At 32.4% G+C, this 21,334-nt stretch overlaps 2 protein-coding genes across 2 annotated transcripts; both read right to left on the bottom strand.

Annotated features, from left to right (window-relative positions):
• Positions 1-519: 519 nt before the first annotated feature.
• Positions 520-2,209, bottom strand: LOC131649989 (heavy metal-associated isoprenylated plant protein 39-like). Its single transcript, XM_058919732.1, has 2 exons — positions 2,125-2,209; positions 520-1,187 (listed from the first exon to the last, which is right to left on the bottom strand). Exons 1-2 carry the CDS (start codon positions 2,207-2,209, stop codon positions 520-522), a joined length of 753 nt encoding a protein of 250 aa, XP_058775715.1.
• Positions 2,210-15,028: 12,819 nt separating this feature from the next.
• Positions 15,029-15,616, bottom strand: LOC131649990 (uncharacterized). The gene has a single exon (XM_058919733.1). It carries the CDS (start codon positions 15,614-15,616, stop codon positions 15,029-15,031), a length of 588 nt encoding a protein of 195 aa, XP_058775716.1.
• Between the last annotated feature and the right edge of the window lie 5,718 nt (positions 15,617-21,334).

Raw genomic sequence — 21,334 nt, forward strand, 5'->3', positions numbered from 1 at the left:
AATGTTGGGTTTAATTTTAGAATTTTTAAAATAAAAGAAACTGAAATTGTAAAATTAGAATTATGAGGATGAAAATCCAAAAAGTATTCATCAACTTATGTTTGGAAAAAGTGTGTATAAATTTGAGTAATTTTTAAGGCAAACTTCAACTCCGTCATTTTTCATTGACAAAATAAAACTTTTAGATTTTTTTACAAAAATAAAACCTAAATAAAGATACAGTAACAAAAAGGAAAATGCTAGTTTTACAAAGATTAAAATGAAAAACAAATAATGATTTTTAAATATTGATTTACACAACAACCTCCTTATAATTTCTTATTTTCAAAAGATACATGTTTAATTATTGTCTTTCATGTTGTTCACCTTTGTAACATTTAGCAAGACTCTAACAAAAATCAAATCTCTCTTAATTTATTTGAATGAAAAAATGACTTAACTCTGTTAGAATTAAATTGTCATCCAACAATTCAATTAGAGCAAAATTAAAAAGGAATCATAAGTGTCTCATAGAAAACATTACAATATAGTGCAAGATGTATCAGGCTCATCCCACTTAGCCATGTGTAGCACAGCAACTGGTTGAGCCTGGTGGTATTGTGGGTAGGAGTACTGAGGAGGCATTGGTTGGGGTTGGGCTTGGGCTTGGGCTTGGTAATGTTGTGGGTAGTAGTAGTGAGGATGCATCGGGTAGTATTGTGGGTAGTAGTACTGAGGAGGCATCATCATATAGGGCGGTATATTAGATATTTGATTTGGATTCACCGAATTTGAACTCGTTGGTTCGAGCTTATTATTTTCTTCCGACTTATTCTTATCTTCCGACTTATTCTTTTCTTCCGCCTTTTCTTCAGGTTTTTCTTCAGGTTTTTCTTCAGGCTTTTCCTCCGGCTTTTTAACTTCTTCAGACTTTTCTTCAGGTTTTTCCTCAGGCTTTTTAATTTCTTCAGGCTTTTCTTCTGGTTTTTCTTCAGGCTTTTCTTCGGGTTTTTCTTCAGACTTTTTATCTTCTTCTGGCTTCTTTGGAGACTCTTGCTTTGGAGGATCTGGGATAGGAAGCGGCCCAATACTTAGAATTCGAGCACTTTTACCCGCTTTCCTTATTCGAACTATTATGTCATATGGATCTGCATTCCCTATTATAGTCAATGTTCCTTTCTTTTCATCCGCTTCTATTTCATCTATCCCTGCAATTAAATAAAAAGTATAACAAGTTAATTCAAACAATATATTGAAGACGAATTAGTTATAGATTGAAATTACTTTATTACATTATTTTTTTAATTGTAGTATCTTTAACATGGGCATATGTTAGTATGATTTATTAAAATAATTTTAATATAAATAATTTAGAGATTGATGTTTTAAGGATTTTTTCAAAGATGTTATTTTGTGTTTGTTTAAAACTTCAAAAAAAATTGTATTTATACCTCTTTTATTATTATTATTATTATTATTATTATTATTATTATTATTATTATTATTATTATTAGCCATTGTTTGGATCTATATTTATACTGCATCTATCACATCCAAAAGCAGTGGCGGAGCCATAAATTTTAGGGAGTCTGGGCAAAAAATTTACATTATATTTTTACTAATTTTACACCCTGTTTCTACTAATTTTGTCATTGATTTTGTCTAAAAAATTTGCCCTTGATTTTGTCCAAAAATTTTACACCCTATTTTTACAAATTTGACCCTTAATTTTGTCTAAAAATTACTAATTTTGCCTCTAATGTTGTCTAAAAATCGACTACTAAGTGAGGGAGTATACAACGAAATGAAGGGTTGAGCCCGAGCGCGTGCCTAAACTCGCTGGAGGTGTAACTCCGCTCATATCCAAAAGCTTTCTTTGAGTGCAAAATAAAGAAGCTACATCTAAAAGAATTTATATATATATATATATATATATATATATATATATATATATATATATATATATATATATATATATATATATATATATATATATATATATATATATATATATATATATATATATATATATATATATATATATATATATATATATATAAGCAAAGTATTATAAAGTTAATTCAATCCTCAAAGAAGACAAGAGATGACAAGGGAGACAAGAAGTGTGTCTAATGTTGTGGTTACCTCGAAGAGATGAAACAGCTTTGATGAGCTTCTTTTTGCATTTGAGACAATCAATCTCAACCTTCAAAACAGTTTTCTTAACCATGGAGAAAAATTTATCAATGCACTAGTTATTGTTTTTGATATCACTAGACTAATGTTTGAGTAAATAAAACACACGATTTCTCAAATTTTACAATAACTTTGGTGTCTTCAACTATTATAATTGCTGATTTTTATTTAAGGTGACTCTAACGAGGAAAATATTAGAGGCTACTTTAACGGCAAACATGGGTTTTCGAACTTTACAATAATTTTGATATTTTCAAATATTATAATTTCACATTCTTACTAGGAAAATATTAGAGACTACTTTGACTATTTTGATTTTTCTTATCTAAATTTTGAACAAATTCTTAAATAAGGTTTCTCTTTGTGTGATTTTCTGCAAGTTGCATTAGTATTATCCTTTTTTGAAAACAGAAGTGGGAATAAAAGTTAATCTTTCTATTTCGTTATTTGTTTGAGTATTAAAAATAAGTCCTTCCGTTGAAACAATTTGACCATTGAATTTGTCAGCACAATTTTACGAGAATCTCGCTGGATCTCACCATTGTACCTCAAATTTTGCCTCAAGATTAGGCAATCCCGGCACCATTCAAGCTCCGATGCTCTGTGTACCTAAATTTGTTATGTTGTACTCTGGCTTCACCTCTTGCAATGTACTAGTCATTGTAGCATATCTCATGCAATGAGGTTTTGCATGATTGCAAGAGGGAATAGAATGTTTGCATATAATGTATGTGTATAAAACCTGCACTAAAAATTTGTGACTTTGTCTCATGCATATAACAATGCAAGACTCCTACTCCTGTATCATTATTCACTAGGAAGGATACTTTAGGTATAACATGTTTGTGATATATGGATATTTAAACCTTGGACGTTTTGTAGTGACGAGGATGCATTTACTAGTAGTGACGACCTAGAAAATAAGATTATATTTCAATATTAATATGCTTCATGCTTTTCATGAAGTTCTTTATGCTTCATGCTTCAAATTTCTCATTCTTCTTCCGCTGATAAGTCTCATATTTGGAACCAAATTCAACAAATACTCCATCTCCCAGACTTCAACAATTATCTCGTGTTCATCTTTTCCTGTGCTCAGGTAATTCATTTCATACTTAAGTTTGCATTGGCTTCTGTTGTTCTACTTGAATAGGTAGATTTAACTTTGTAGGTTTGTATGTTTTTGTTTGATTGTTCTTAACTGCTATTGGCCACTATTGACTACACTGCTTTAGTAGCAGTCTAGAATAAATAAATGCTGGTTGATATTTATATCCTAAGTTAATTCTGTGGATACTGTTCGATTTTGTAGTAGAACTGGTTTTGATTCTGATTTAGTAGGTATTGGTAAGTTAAACATTTCAATCTACTTTTATTATATGTCTTATTGATATAAAACGTTTCGAGTTTTCTTCTTCTACTTATTGTTATTGTGAAAGTCATGGTGTTCACTTATGAATTGTGTTGTCTTTGATGTTACATGTTTTTGTCTATATTAAGGAGAATAGAGTAGAAAATCATAGAGCTTAATAGAAAGAAGCCTAGCATTTGTTCATGCATTTTCAAGGGTAAAACTACTAGATGTATTTGTGCTTAGATTTTGGCTCTACTAAACTTTAGTTCTCTTATGCAATGTCTTGTAAAATTGTTTCTTGGAATGTGTTTTTGTAGTAAACTGCAGCTTTTTCTGCGGTTAAGGTTATTAATTTACTTTGTATTTTGCTTAGAAGTGATTCACCGTGTTGATGTTTGTGAATGTGTTTTGCCTGTGTGTCATATACCTTATTTTGATGAGACTTTAGCCTATCAAATGTTTGAGTTGCAGAAGTAATTCTTAATTTTCTAATGATATTATTGAAGTAACATTTAGTATTTTCTTATTTATATTGAATGTATGTTGCTAGGTTCAATGAATTTGATGCCAGTGGTGGACCATTTTCAAAGGAGTTGATTCATTTTCAACTTTTAATTTTATAAATTTAATTAATATCTTATACGAGATGTTTTCTATTATTTGAAACTAAATCTCAATTTTTAAGGACTACACTTCACAACACTACATGCCTCTCTTATTGATTTATAGTGTATGATTTATGTTACAGCTAGAAATTATAGTGTTGTGATGGATTCTACAGCATGCTAATAATTTGTATTCTTGCAAGCATTATAGTCAAATTTATCCAGCAAAATGATTCTAATTGTACAGCTGCCAGTAGTTGTATAATTGTATAGGTGTGAAGCTGAATCAGAATCAGTTAAAATGATGGACTAAGGGTGCAGGCCAGAAGCTGAAATTGCTGCTCTCAGGCATGAACTTACACAAGAAGTTGTTGCTTGGTATAAACTAACCATCCTAATGTCACAAAAGGTAAATTTCTTTTCTGTACCTTCAACTTTCTCTTGTTGCCGTTGTTGATAGTTCTTGGGTTCTATATACAACTTACTAATTTATATCTAAGTAATTAGTCGGTAAAAAAATCAAAGTAATTACTATAGTTGAAATATTGAAAACAGTATTACATGATTAAACTATTTAGTTGCCTAAGGAATGAAAATTCTATTTAGTCAAATATATATAATTGTGTTTTTAATTAAATTATTTCAAATAACTAGTGGAAGACTGAAACTAGATAAGTTTAAGATACACTCTCACTTATGGCCAATATCCACGTTTAAGATACACTCTCACTTATGGTCAATATCCACTGAGAACTCAACTGAACCCCATTCACATCAATATGAAACTGCATGAGAATATGGCAGTTTTTAGTGAGTGAATGGAATAAAATAACTAACAATTTGGCAACTACATTGATCGTACATGTGTGCATAGTGTAGTTAAAAGCAAAGTATGACAAGAAATGAAAATGGTGAGTTTGTGTTTGTTTGTGTTTATGAATTATTTGCACAGGTACATATTAGAAAGGATAACTCAGTAGTCTCTTCTCATAGATATTGGAGTCAATCAACACAAGAGTCAGTCTCCTTGTTGGACCAAAGAGATTAATCTGTTGTGTATTAATTAACACTGAATATATTGCAGGCTCTGAGTGAGAAAGGCTATGAACTTGTTTCCGGTGGGATTGAAAATCATCTAGTTTTGGTGAATATGAAAAAAAAGGTAACCCGATAACTACTTTGACTTTGCTTGAGAAGATGAAGTCGGTGTACACGAATGTAGAAGGTCTTCCTCCGGATTGAATTGTGGAAAGCAATTGCTTCTCCAGGGCGTGGTATTTTGGCCATGGATGAATCCAATGGTACATGTGGAAAGCGGTTGGATTCAATTGGACTAGAGAACAACCGAAGCTAACCGTCAAACATGTCGTAAAATTATATATGAAGAAAGTGTTATGACTTGGTTAAAATATAATTTTTATGTGTATGATTTTATAGTACTTGAAATATTATGAATGCACATGATTTTGTATACTTTTTGTTAATATTAAAAATATTTTGACTTAGTTAAAATATGATTTTTATGTATATGATTTTATAGTATTTGCAATATTATGACTGAAAATGAAATATAACTAAATAGTGTATATGAAATAGGGTGTAAATAGATTTAAATATAATATAATTGTTCATTCATAAATGGCGCATTTACACCCGATTATTATTAAAATAGGATGTAATTAAGAACATATCTACACCCGATTTTAATTAAAACATGATGTAATTAAAATGTAATTACGCTCAATTACACCCAATTTTTATTAAAATAGGGTGTAATTAAAACGTAATTACGTTCAATTACACCCGATTTTTACTAAACAGAGTGTAATTAAAAATGTAATTATGCCCAATTACACCCGATTTTTATTAAAACACGGTGTAATTAAAAACGTAATTACGTCCAATTACACCCGATTTTTTTTAAAACAGTGTGTAATTAAAAACGTAATTACACCCGATTTTTATTAAAATAGGGTGTAATTAAAAACGTAATTACGCCCAATTAAACCCGATTTTTGTTAAAAATAATGGGTGTAAATGCGTTAGACATTTCTCACCCGGTGGATATACACCCGATTTTTATTAAAAATAATAGGTGTAAATTTAATAAAAAACGGGTGTAAATTAACATTTTTGTACTAGTGTAATTTTGTCATTGATTTTGTCTAAAAAATTTGCCCTTGATTTTGTCCAAAAATTTTACACCCTATTTTTACAAATTTGACCCTTAATTTTGTCTAAAAATTACTAATTTTGCCTCTAATGTTGTCTAAAAATCGACTACTAAGTGAGGGAGTATACAACGAAATGAAGGGTTGAGCCCGAGCGCGTGCCTAAACTCGCTGGAGGTGTAACTCCGCTCATATCCAAAAGCTTTCTTTGAGTGCAAAATAAAGAAGCTACATCTAAAAGAATTTATATATATATATATATATATATATATATATATATATATATATATATATATATATATATATATATATATATATATATATATATATATATATATATATATATATATATATATATATATATATATATATATATATATATATATATATATATATATATATATATATATATATATATATATATAAGCAAAGTATTATAAAGTTAATTCAATCCTCAAAGAAGACAAGAGATGACAAGGGAGACAAGAAGTGTGTCTAATGTTGTGGTTACCTCGAAGAGATGAAACAGCTTTGATGAGCTTCTTTTTGCATTTGAGACAATCAATCTCAACCTTCAAAACAGTTTTCTTAACCATGGAGAAAAATTTATCAATGCACTAGTTATTGTTTTTGATATCACTAGACTAATGTTTGAGTAAATAAAACACACGATTTCTCAAATTTTACAATAACTTTGGTGTCTTCAACTATTATAATTGCTGATTTTTATTTAAGGTGACTCTAACGAGGAAAATATTAGAGGCTACTTTAACGGCAAACATGGGTTTTCGAACTTTACAATAATTTTGATATTTTCAAATATTATAATTTCACATTCTTACTAGGAAAATATTAGAGACTACTTTGACTATTTTGATTTTTCTTATCTAAATTTTGAACAAATTCTTAAATAAGGTTTCTCTTTGTGTGATTTTCTGCAAGTTGCATTAGTATTATCCTTTTTTGAAAACAGAAGTGGGAATAAAAGTTAATCTTTCTATTTCGTTATTTGTTTGAGTATTAAAAATAAGTCCTTCCGTTGAAACAATTTGACCATTGAATTTGTCAGCACAATTTTACGAGAATCTCGCTGGATCTCACCATTGTACCTCAAATATTAGGGAGCAGCAAGATTAAATAGAGAGGGTATATATAAATTGAAAAATGATTTTTTGTACATTTCAGTATAGTTTAATATCAAATATGTATTCATGAAATGGATAAAAGAAAAAAAATCTTTAAAAAATTAATTTGGAGTGTAATAGTTTCCGCACATAGGGATATTGTGTGGTATAAAGAGAACGCTAAAATCATACTTTTATATAGAAAAATTAATTAATTTTAAAAATTTATGGAAAAAATTAAAATATTATTAATTATATATATGTATTAAAATAATTTAAATTTAAATGTTTATATCTTTAAATAAATAAAAATAAAATAGTTGAAAAATTATATATAATATGACCTAGTAAAAATAAAGACTTGATTGCACTCTAATTTAATTCGTTCATTTTAACAAAAAGATAGATATTATTGTTTTGCGTTAGTGATATCGACTCTAACCGATCCTTTTAGATAGATTAGTATTACTTCTTAAATCTTTATAATACGAGTATTTTTCTTATGACATTAATAAAGATCTCAAATGCAAGTGTTCTCTACAATCATATATATATATATATATATATATATATATATATATATATATATATATATATATATATATATATATATATATATATATATATATATATATATATATATATATATATATATATATATATATATATATATATATATATATATATATATATATATATATATATATATATATATATATATATATATATATATATATATATATATATATATAGAAGCATATCAAGTGAGAGCATTTTTAAATGAGAGATGAGAGGAAGAAATATCAACCATTGGATTCATCAAGAAAGAGAAATGTGTATAAATATATATATATATATATATATATATATATATATATATATATATATATATATATATATATATATATATATATATATATATATAAATATATATATATATATATATATATATATATATATATATATATATATAGAGAGAGAGAGAGAGAGAGAGAGAGATGGAGAGGAGAGAGGGAGAGAATGCATCAAATTAAGGTAACAAATTTCAAACACAATTTCAATTCACTCTTCTCCCTCACATACTGACTTGAGCGTTGTAGTGTTTACCTGTCAGGTCCCCTCTTTCTCTACCGCGTCAAGGGCTTAGATCCACCATCACTTCCGATCATTACTCCATTTATCGTTCCAGAATGTAACAGTGGCACCATATATGAAAATTAACTTTTTATTTCTACGATTTACATGGTTTCACGCTAGCTCTCTGATTCGTCAGTTTGTCACCGAATCAAGAGCATTCTGAATCAAACACCTAGATCTATTATGTTTTGATCATATCAAGCATCGTCTCAATTTGAATTCCTCAAATTTATCGATCTCCAATTCTCACAATTCTAAAGGGTGGTAAGATCTAAAGTTACTTGATTCATTGTCGCATGTAAAGTTGTCGTTGATGCTCTAGCAGCGATCAATTAGCTCCCTCTACCTCATTTGCAAGGCGTCGCAAATTCTAGAGCAGCGATTCCATTACATTCAGATTTCCAATTATCTAATATGTTCAAGTTACTTCAGTCAATCCTCATGTTCCACCTCTAGATTTGCTTCCAGAGGCCTTGTTTGACCTCCAAGCCCTACAAGCGAGCCTTGGAGTGAAATGTGCTAACAAATTGTTGAACATTGTGTACTAGATCGTTTGACGGCAAAATTCAAGTGCACTCGAAAGAATGCTATAACGTGTGGAAGAGTGCCTCCACATGGTTCTTCCTCGCGAAAACATTGTCCAAGAGGTTATGTCAAGAGGGATCTATATCGCATTCCTAAAGCCGAACTTGGTGAAGAAAGACGAAGCTCTTAGGTCAAGAGATCAAAATACGAGCACTAGGAAACAGACTCGTCAGCAAAGCCCTAGAGGAGGCCAAGGCAGCCACAATCCTTCCCTTTTCAAAGCAAGAACTCAACCGAAAATGGTGTAACAGAAGTATCCACTATCTATCTGAATTTTGGAAAGCAAGGTACCGAAATTCATGAAGAAGTTGTTACAACAAGATTTGGTTCTGCATTCAATCTTAATATTTTGATGATAACAATGCATATATTTGTTGTGTAACAATTTTGTACTCTAATAGTTTCTTAAGTGTGCAGATTTACTATTTTGGTATATTAAGGATTGTTGTCCAAAAAATCATCAGAATTAGCGCAACACACATTAGAAGAACTATTCATCCATTTTGAAGTGACACTAGCAGTTCTGAAGAATGTTGAATGACTCATCAGATAACGGATTTACAAATGTTTCTAAAGCTACGTTACTCTTCAAGATCAGAAATCAAAATTTCAGGCTGCTCATATAAGCTTTTGCTTCCATCTCAGAAATTAGGAATGCGTCGTTCAGATAAGCTGCTGGTTTCAACTCTGAAGAATTCTTTTTGGCTCTGAAAATACTTTCACTTGGGACGTCTACGTCAAATGATCTCTTCCATGCCACTACAAGGAAACAGCCACCCAACGTCCATTTTTTGTGTCGTGTTATTCATGTGGGAAAATAAAGGGTGTTCCGACGTGTAAACCACATCACTATAATATTTTAATGATTAATAATAACAATCACGTAAACACGTGGGGTGTCAGAAAAAAAATTAAAAAAAACGCTTGTGACATTCTATCCACGTCGCAAACTATAAATTAAATATTCAACCATTGGAAACTGTAAAGTCAAATGGTGGGAAAATAAAATTTTCAATTTTTTTTGTCGTGACGTGTTTATCACGTCGGAACTCATAAAGTCTGACTTTGAATGGACATGAGCAGGCAGTGGCAGGTGAGGGTAGAAGAAAAAATTAAATATTATGAATGTTAGACAATTAGCGACGTGGCTTCCCAGTCAGAAAATAGCGACGTGAAATGAATGTCGCTGCCAATTGGACCGTTGGCAGTTTGCGACGTGGCCTGCCAGACAGAAATTAGCGACGTGATTACAATGACGCTGCAAATTGGACCGTTGGCAGCTTGCGACGTGTCCACCACGTCAGTATGTACAGGCTAGTTTTTCACGTCGCTAATTATTTATATATTTTCCACGCAGACGCTTCCCCTTCCTCATTTCCTCTTCCCCTCTTCCTCTCTTCCTCTCTTCTGTATATTTCTCTCTTCCTCTTCTCATTCCATTCTCACACCAATTTCTCATTCCATTCTCACACCAATTTTGAAGGTATTGTTTTAATTAGTTCATTTATATTTTATATTTTCTATTTTCTATTTAGTTTATTTATAAATTGTATTGATTTATAATTCTAACTTATTTTAATTTTTTTATTCAAGATTTTGAAGATTGGAGGAGATATATATTATAAGAATTGAACTTGAAGATTGAAGGAGATTAGAAGATTAAGGTATTTTTATAATTTTAAATCTGATATTTTGAAGTATATTTTTGTGTTATATTTTGTGTTAATAATTAAATTGTATGTTTTTATAGAATTTTTGTGATATAAATTGTAGGTTATGTAGTAATTTATGGTAAATAGAAATATTTATGTTTTTTAATAAAACATATTATGTTTTTTTATTAAAATAGATTTTGTTTAATAGAGATAATTTGTTTAGTTTATGGTAATATATATTTTTAATAGAAATATAATTTAGTAAAAAAGAATATAATTTTGTAAATCGAAATATATTTTATTATATGTTAGTATTTTGGATATTATATTATAAATATAATATATTTTAGTAGTTTAATATATTTTTGTATTTAGTTTATTATTATTATTATTAATTTAACTAAATAAATATTTTTATTAATATTTATTAATTTCCAACAAATAATATTAATAATAAAACTTTTTTTAGAATAATAAAAATCATTATTTTTTTAAAAACATTTTAATGTTTGTGGCGTGTTTTCCATGTCACTGATTTGTGACATGTAAGACACGTCGCAACTTTCAAAATTAATTTCAAAATTAGCGACGTGTTTTACATGTCACAAATCAGTGACATGGAAAACACGCCACAACTATTCTTCGTGTACTGTGCCATACTGCTTTTTGCAGACTTTGTCTATCCCAGTTCCAAATGGAGGCTTGGTAATTGTGCAACATTAGCGACATGCTTTCCATGTCACAAAGTTGTGACGTGATAAACACAACACAATAAAGTTCCCACGCACTCCCAGACGACGTATATGACCATGTCGCTAATTTTACGTTCTGACGTGATTTTCCATGTTGTGTCATGGATTCCACGTCGCTACAGACGTGATTTTTTGTAGTGTGCTTTCTTTACTTTAGAACAGAAGTACATCTTAAAGAAGAATGATTAGATAACTTGCACTAGAAGCAATATGGTACAACTGTACATCTACTTTACCCACTACTGTAAGACGTATTGTACGAACCCATTTCTGGTGTGCTCTTTGTCCCCCCACGATCTTTTTGAAGCCGTTACATCTAGCTGGAAGGAAAGATACACTTGTCCTTCTCAATGGTCATTTATTAAGGGACTATATATATGAGACACTCTCTTTTAAAGACGATGCTAATTCACAAGTGAAGAATTCATAAGCCAAGTCATATTGTACTCAAAGTTATATTTTCAAACTCAACAAATAAACTTCAAAGAAAAAGAGAAAGAAATATCATAGAGAATTCATACTAAACACTCCATTATGAGAAATCTAGTTTCTAAGAATCTCTAGAACACAAGAGTTGTTGCTCGTTAGATTGTGTTACCATTTGTTCTTAAAGTTTTTGTTTCAATTTGTTTATTAAGAAGCATTATCTTATAAACAAATTCATTTGTAAATTTGTTGAGATTTGTATTCCTCAAGTGATTAGGTTGTTAGTCTGTATACTTGAGAGGGCTAAGGTGTCTTTCTAGACTCTTAGAGGTTGTTTGTAATCTTTCAAAATTACTGGATTAAGTCCTTTTCTAAGGCAGAATCACCTTGGCGGGTGGACAAGATTAACCTTTTCAAAGGTGAACTTGTATAACCGAACGTGTTCTTTTTCTTCTCCCTATTAACTATCTCATTGATTATAGTGAATAGTTTTTCTAAGAAGAAAAGTTTCTTTTTTTTAATAAAACCCAATTCAACCCCCCCCCCCCCCCTTTCTTGTGTTTTTCTCTACCTTCAGAGACCGCCCAAGTTGAGAAAATATGACGAAAAGGGATACCCCAACAAGCATATCTAACTCCTTAACGAACGAGTGGACTAGTTGAGCTCTGGAAAACTGTCTAAATGTAAGTTTTTTTGCTCTAAACCTGATCTGATAGGTCAGGCTATATTTTAACGATCTACCCGACAGGGACGTTAAGTCGTGAACTGATTTTAGTGAATGATTCACCGTGCACTTTATTTCCCAGAAGCGACGACCAGGAACTGAAGCCGCTTTGAGCGGAATCATACAAGGTAAGAAGAAAAGCTTATGGTCTTACATCGATAGGTTCACTCAAGCAGTTGTTAAGGTCGAATGGACTAGAGAGGGCCTTAAATGTTGGATCTTTGAGAATGGTCTCTTGATAGACCATTTGTTCCTATCGAAGATACAGAGGAAGAAAGTGAATACCATCCAAGAAATGATGACCATGGCTGAGTCTTACATGGTCTTAGAAGAAAGCTGGATAATTTTTTCGATAACCCCACTTCAGTTGAAACTCGTTATAGTCGCCATAATAGGAAGAAATCCCATTGATGTCAAGATGAGTCTAACTGGGGCATGCAAGGTCGGTATAACTAGTACACCCCTCTAACTATTTCTTGAGATAAGAACTACCAAGACTGTGGCAACAACAAATATTGGAAGGGATGAGTCTGACATCCTGATCGTGTCATAGAAATATCTCGTACGGATAAATTTAAGTATTGTTGCTACCACAAGAGTCACAACAACATCACTGATGATTGTATCCAACTAAAGGACGTCGTCAAGGGACTACTAAAAAATTTGGTTAACCGAATATATCAATGGGGCAAGAGAGATAACGAAGAATCACATAAAAGCAAACCCCCTTGAAGACTGCAGATGTTGGGACCAGCGACGAGAGTAACGAGACTAGGAAGAAAAAGGCGCGTACATCACTGCCATCATTGGAGGAATGCCTTGAGAAAATCCCCCCTCCAAGGGGACCATGAAGAGAAAAACCGCCAAGATCTTAGCCATTCACAAGAAAGATGCGGGTACACAGACAAAGATTCCTGACAGACCTATGTTAGGATTCTGAGAATCGGAAAAGGTTGGAGGTGTCCCCCAATGAAAATTTCCCCTGGTAATCATAACTATAATTAGGAAGTTCGACGTCTCTAGGATCCTCATTGACGGTGACATCTCTTGTGATATTATGTACTCGGAGTTGTTCGAGAAGATAGGTCTTGACAAAGGCAGTTTGTGGCCATATGAAGGATTGACCTCCAGACATTCAATGGAACAACTACTGATCCATGGGGCTATATTTAACTGATGATCCCTGTGGGTGATGGAAAGGATATCCAAACAATCAATTCACAATTCATCGTTGTTCCTTGCTGGACTCAAAGACCTGTCCTCTAAATACTTTACCCCTCGATTTTTTTAGCAAAACCAAGGTAATAACAAGTCATAAAAAAATTAAAAGGTGTTAAAATGTAGTTGTTGAGATTCAAATGTGTGTCCACTAAATACTTTACCCCTCAATTTCCAGCTCTATCGAAAAAATATATGGTTTTAAAAAAAAAAATGACGCATTTAGAATTTACACCTTTTGTTTTTGTGAGGTGAAAGTTCTATCATGTATTATTTATATTAGTGTTAGAAGTTATTTATAATTTCTTTATACAATTATAAATAACTTTACTACTAGTTTAATATGGAGTTGCTATTAGTTAATTAGTAATATCATCTTATATAAATGAGATAACAAATATTCGTAAACATAACTCTTAAATCGACCAATCGAAAAGAAACGCGCTCTCTTTACTCTAATTTCATATATATATATATATATATATATATATATATATATATATATATATATATATATATATATATATATATATATATATATATATATATATATATATATATATATATATATATATGTTTGCTTGTGTATTGAAATGTCCCGACATTTATATTTTATTTGTGGTAAAATAAAGTGAAAATCTTCACCATTGAGTCATTTTAAACTATTTTTACAATATTTAATTAAAAAAAATAAAGGGGTCAAATTTCACTACACACAAATGTGACTAGAGAAAATCTGATCCGCAAATGCATATTTTATCATAAGTAAAAAAGTTCATCTTCTTTCCAGTTTCCACTTAAGCCCGTTTGAAATTTCTCACAAGCTAAAACAGAATTACATAAAAGCAATTTTCTTAGCATTTCTTTTAGCTGTCCGCTACGCAGTATGCACTTCCGGCTGCTGCTGGAGGATTGTATAGAAAGTTGGCAGCATTAACTAGCTAGCACTAAGCAGTAATAATAGTTGTATCTAATTTATCTTCACTTCAATAACATTAACAAACAGTAGCTAACACATAACACAAGCCTAAAAAGGAATAGTGATTTGGATTTCAAATCATAATTTCCTTTCTTATTAATTCAATTTCAATGTTAATTTAGGTTAACATAACTCCTCCTCCCTTAGAAACCTCATTTGCTTTGCAATGAAAGCTTCTATCGTACGCTGAAACTCCTCATTGCTTAACTTATCCTGCGGATACAAAATTCCCCGCACCTTCATCTCCGTTTCCGATCGCTGTAGTTTCCGAGTCGAAGTGTCATTCTCATTCTCTCCTTCTCCGTTCGTAATCTCCGGCAGAGACTGACTCCGGCAGTAAACTATTTCTCGCAAGTTACCAGAATCTGTTACGGTTACTGCACATGAATCTACATCTTCCGTACACGTCTCACGAATCTGCTTATCCTGGCACTCTAACCGCTCTTCTACCGGAGATGCAGAATCGGCGGAGCGGAGGTCAGACTGAGCGAGGAGTGCAACGATGATGGCGTTGGATAAGGCGAAGATGAAGAGAGGACTCCGGAGGAAGTCGGCGGAGATACGGAGAGCGAAAGGGAGACGGTTGAGGATCCAAAACAGAAAGAGGAGAACTAAGCACAACTCGAGAAGGCGAAGCGTTTTAGTAATGCCGGTGAAAATATTGTATGTTGACATTGTGCGTTTCTCTGCTTTGAAGTTGAATGCTTCCATGGAAATAACTGTAGCAATAGAGAGAGAAAGAAACTAAGAAAATTTTGAAGAGGAAGGGGAGGGAGAAATATGAGAGCCTTTTATTTATAGTGTATCAGATTTTTGTTTTATTTTTTTAAAATTTATAAAATACTAAATTATAGGATAATAGAGAATTTTCCTAAATATTTATGCATAGGAAAACCAATGGATTTTGGAAATATATTCTGAAAATTTGACTTATTCCAATCGTGCATGTTTAGAACAGAATCAAAACTGCTCTATCAACTGGCGTATTGTATTATTAGACCTGCTGCTATCTACTCTCTCATCAGTATTTTTTTTTTCAGTATTTCTTTCTTTTCAATTCAAAAAGTGGTTTTACTATTATTTATTATACACCAATATAAAGATTTGGGTACTTTTATTTATTTCTGGTATTTATGAGTTGGTTTATTGAGTCAAAGAGAGTGAAAAGAGAAGTTATGAGGATTGATGGAGGGATGAAAATATGCGTGAAAGTGTAGTTAGATTTCACGTGAGGCTATGAATCAGCATAAAGTACAATGGCTCGTGCATGATTTTTATTGCTTCTTGAATCAAAGGAAAGGACGGGTGTGTACCAAATCACCGTTTACCAATTCAACTTTTCTATCTAACACGCATTGTTTATTCGGATTATGTGGTTACGTCTCTGCTCAAACCAAGCTAAAACATGAGGCGTTTCGTCCTTTACCACTGAATTATATGGCATCGCTATCTGTATCAAAACTGATCTTTTGAATTGTACCACACTAATTTAATATGAAATTAGTGGACACGGTTCGGGTTTGGGCGGGTTTGGGTCCAAAATCTTCAACCGGCCCAAACCGTGGGTGTAGAATCCAAACCAATTCCGCCCAAAAACATGATAGCATGTTAGTGGTGGTGAATAGGAGTCATTGAATATGTATTATACCAATAGAAATAATCAAGCAGGTGGTTGCCGGAAACGATAGTGACATCGCGAAAGAGAGATTAGAAATTGTGGTGAATGGTGATGAAGAAGTGAGAAAGAAAATGGAGAGGAAGAAGTGAGAGAAACAGATAACAAGTGGTGAAAGAAGTACTACAACATTTAGAAACAAAATAATATTTTTAAGAAAAGAATGAGATATTTTATATGTTTATTAAATTTAACTAGTCACATGCTGTGAGAGAGAGAATGAAAAGAGAAGTAAAGTTGTTTGTGATTGATTCACAATACCTAAATAAATAATGTTATCACCTAATGCATATACACGGGTTGTTCAAACAACCGACGCTTCATTTTATCTCACCCAGATCCACCCAGTTCAACCCATTTAAACCGGCAAAATTGGACTGCACAACCTGTTAACCCATAATGACCCGCCCGTTTATAAATAATTCGATCGGTTAGGCCGGTTTTGAAGGGATTTGCGGGTCTTGTCCACCACTATATCTGATATTATAAATAATGTTTTTAAAAAAATAATAGTTTGCTCCTCTCACTACTTGTGTTCAAGTTCAGGGATGATTGTAAGTCGGTAGGTTTGGATTAAGCTATAGAGTTAAGTGCGCGCCTGAAATATAATGGTGAAATGGTGATTCAGTTTATGATTGAGTATAAGCTCACTTGGGTCAGGTTGGGATGCATTTGTTTGCAATATGAATTTATTGAAAAGTGAGAAGAGAAAATAATAAAAAAAGATTAGGGTTATTATTATGGGTTCATCAATGACCCATAAAGACTAGTCTTAGGGGTGGGAATAGGCTAGGTTAGGCTAGGCTTTATAAGGCTTGGGTCTGGCCTATGATAAACTTATAAGGCCTATGGCCTACTATAGGCTCGTTTTTTCAGTCTGGCCTGACCTTTTTAAAAGTCTGGTCTGACTTGAAAGCCTATTTAAAAGCCTCTTTCTTAATAATGTTTTCAATTAATTCATATTACTTAAGAAGTCTTTTAGGTCGCATATATATGAACATTTAGACCAACCTATTTAGCATTTTTTCTAATATATATGCATATATAGACCAATCTATTTAACGCTTTTCTAATATATATGCATATATAAGCCAACTTATTTAGACTAATTTTAATATATATGAAAATATAGACCGGCCTACAAGGCTTTATAGGCTTTTTTAATAGTCTAGGTCTGGCCTATTTTATTAAATAAGTTTTTTAAAAAGCCCAAGTCTGGCCTTTTTATCAAATAGGCATGGCCTGACCTGGCCTTAAGTAGGCTAGGCTATAGGCCCTTGTAGGTTGGCCTGGCCTATTCCCACCCCTAACTAGTCTAATCTACATAGTTCTAATTCTTTTTAGAAATTCTTCAAACCGTCACACATGTGGATCTGAAATATATGGGACCGCATAGGAGCATACCTGTAACACCCCGATATTTTGATTTAATTATTTAATTGAGTATTTGATGTTTTGATGTAATTATATGAGTAACAGTAATTTATTGATGATATTTATGTTGATGTGGGTGGGGTAGTTGAATTAAGATGTTAGTTAGAATAATAATATAATTTCTAAATAGCATTGTTAATTAATTAAATAAAATAAAGAGGTAAAATAAGGAAAAATTAGTAAGGGCATATTAAGAAGATCATAATTAAGGGTCATAAGGCTAACTAGGTAAAAAGAGGAAATAGGAGAGTTACTCATTCGATGTAGAATTTTGGAGAATACGTGAAAGAAGAGAAAGCTAGGGCAAGAAGAGGAGAAGGAGAAGATCGACCGTAGGAAATCGAAAAGGGAATCAGTTCGGCTAATAATCTAAAGTAAGGGGTTATCATGAGTATTATGTTTGATTTAAGAGAATGATAATTGTATGCTGGAGGTTTTGTATTGTTCTTGATGAAAGTGATGAATCCATGTTGATTGTTGTTGGTTTGTATGAATAATATGTTGTATGATGATAATTGTTGTATTGGTGATTGATCACATAAAATAGGGTTAAATCCTCCATTAACATGATTTAGAATGATTAGGATTGATGAAGATGATTGGAGATATGATGAATGTGTGTAAATTGATGTTTATTATGAGCTAAGCCTGTTAGAACTAAGATAATAGACCTTAAATCGCAGGAAATTAATGTTTAAAATCAGTTTTCAGGCAAGAGATTGGGTCTGGTGTGATGCAGGTCACGCAGGAAATTTCTGCAGAATCGCAGAGCCCGCTTAGCGCACTTTTAAAAATAAAAAGAACTAATTTCCAGTAGAGAGCCCGCTTAGCACGGTATAGGCGTGCTTAGCGCGGTCCCTGAAATTGAAAACTTATATTTTTGAAAAATGATTTCAGAATATGGTAACTTATATTTTATTATAATTTCTGAGAATTTTCTAGAATTTACTGTGCACATTTGGGTAGGTTTAGAAGGCATTTTGTATGTAACTTGGTTTGGTGATTCTTTGTGTTGTTATACTTGACTTTGGCGAATGTTGTTGTGATGATTGATGGCGTGATGAATTGATGATTGTGTGTTAAGTTGACCAAGATGTTGTGAAGTTGTATGTTTGAATAGTGACATGACTTTGTTGATTACATGAATGATGATGCCATTTTGACTTGCCGTGGTCGTTGATTTTATGAAGTTGAGCTACATGCATTCATAGCATAATTGTAACACGAAAGTCCAGTGATGTTGTAGGACCTCGGTCCAGTGACGATCCTTAATCCCATTGTGTGGATTGAGTGCAACTTGTTGAGGTGCTCTGGTTCCAAGCGGGAATTGATTCTATGGTGGGGATCTTTGGAGAACGATGATAGAGTCATCAGTGACGAATTGGTACCACATGCATGAGTCCATTGTTATTGCATTTCATTGTTGTGATGATGTATGATTTTATGATATTGATTATTTGCAATGTAGGATACCTAATTGATAATTGTGATTGAATCATAAGGTGATGTTGCGAATAGGTGATGATGTGCAGGTGTGGGTAAGTATGCGTATATGATGAATATGTTGTATCAGTATATGTATGGTTGGTTATTTGTATACAACTACTATATCTATTCCTTATGTCTTACATAATGAGTATGAAATACTCACCCTTTCTATTTGAATGTTGCCTCCACGTGAGTAACGCGCGGGTAATCAGGAGTAGTCCATTGAAGTTAGGAGATAGCTTCATGACATCCTTTTACCGATTGTTTAGATTGAAGGGAGTCTTGCTCTGATACGTAACATCGGGGATGGGGTCGTTATGTTTATAACTATTATGTTCGCTTTGATTATGTTAGAATTGTTTGCATTTGATGGGTTACCTTTCAAAGGATTTTGATGTTTGAGTTATGACTCATGAGCCATGAGGTTTATTTGATGTTTTATGAAGATTATCCTAAAGATGTTTAAGTTTTGAATTCCACTGCGAGATAATCTGTTTGGTGTTGCTATCTTAAATGAAATTTAGTTTTTAAATAAATGTTGAGAACCCGTGTTACGGAGCATGACTATTGTTTGTGAAGTTTTTATGACAATGTGACACCCTTTTTGGTGATTTTATTTGATGATAATTCGTATTATATTGCGAATATTCCTTGTGGGTTAGAAGGGTGTTACAATACCTCTCATTCGATCAAATTCAAAACTCTTGTTCTTCATTTAACAATCACCAACACTCCATGTCGAATAATATTTGGACGGATACAACAACCTCTCATTTGCAAAATTCCACCTCAATTTCATACTGCCACAAATATCTGCAGAGAAATTTGGACTCGGTCGATATCCATGGAAAGGGAAATGTGAATGAATCCATAAACATCAGTGCCGCGGACTTCGACACATATCTAAAGAAAGCCTCTTTCAGAGATGACCATGACCCTGAAAGACATCTCCATGTCAGGTCCAAGATGAAGATTCAAAGGTCTATCCCAGATGGGGACTTCGTATTCATCCAACTCGACGATAACTCAACATCCAATGTGAAAATTAGGAGCATATCACTTAGCCTCGTGGAAGACAGACTTATGAAATGCCATAAGGCTAACACAAACTTTCTCGCATGCTCCTCTAAAGAGATGTGGGCATAATCCCGTGTCTGTTAAGCCATCAACTCAAAATAGATCCTTCTTCCAAGTACGTCTCCTAGAGAAGACGCCGCAAGAAACTAAAGTCGCCAAGAACATTGTGAATAGGCTCATTCAATCAAACTTCATGTCAAAAATCGAACTAAATGAAATGGCTACCAAATATGGTGTTAAGAAAGAAGCCAACTAGTAAGCGTCATATATGTGTCGACTATACTGACTTGAATGAAGTTTTTCCCAAAAACACATATCACATGCTTAACATAGAGAAACAGGTGGACAACTCATTCGAATTCTAACTTTTGTCCTTCATCAGCTCATATTTCGGGTATAATCAGATTCTAATACGTGATAAAAATTGGAACAAGACAACATTCACGGCAAAGCACACGACCTATAGGTATAATGTCATGTCTTTTAATTTAAAAAAGGCGAAATATCCATTTTGGTCCCTTACGTATACCCCCTGGTTCACTTTGGTCCCTCAATTAATTTTCGTTCCATTTTGGTCCTTTAAGTTTCTCAACATATCCATGTTTGTCCTTCCGTTAGTCAAAGTTAAAAAAAATGTCCAGCTGGAAGTTTGTATGATGACGTGGGTAAGTGGAGTCCATATGGCAGTGTGAGGGCATACGTGGCAGTTTCTTCACTCCTCCCTCACCTATTCTTCTCTTTCCAATGGCTCACCT

The sequence above is a fragment of the Vicia villosa genome, linkage group LG2 (genome assembly GCF_029867415.1).
Source record: "Vicia villosa cultivar HV-30 ecotype Madison, WI linkage group LG2, Vvil1.0, whole genome shotgun sequence".
Lineage (NCBI taxonomy): Eukaryota > Viridiplantae > Streptophyta > Magnoliopsida > Fabales > Fabaceae > Vicia > Vicia villosa.

What these genes read in the sequence shown, in the direction of transcription:
- LOC131649989 (XM_058919732.1), bottom strand. Translation starts at nt 2,209, where the DNA reads ATGGTTAAGAAAACTGTTTTGAAGGTTGAGATTGATTGTCTCAAATGC. An exon ending in AGCTGTTTCATCTCTTCGAG is followed by an intron (nt 1,188 to 2,124) that starts GTAACCACAACA and finishes ATTTAATTGCAG; the next exon opens with GGATAGATGAAATAGAAGCG.
- LOC131649990 (XM_058919733.1), bottom strand. Translation starts at nt 15,616, where the DNA reads ATGGAAGCATTCAACTTCAAAGCAGAGAAACGCACAATGTCAACATAC.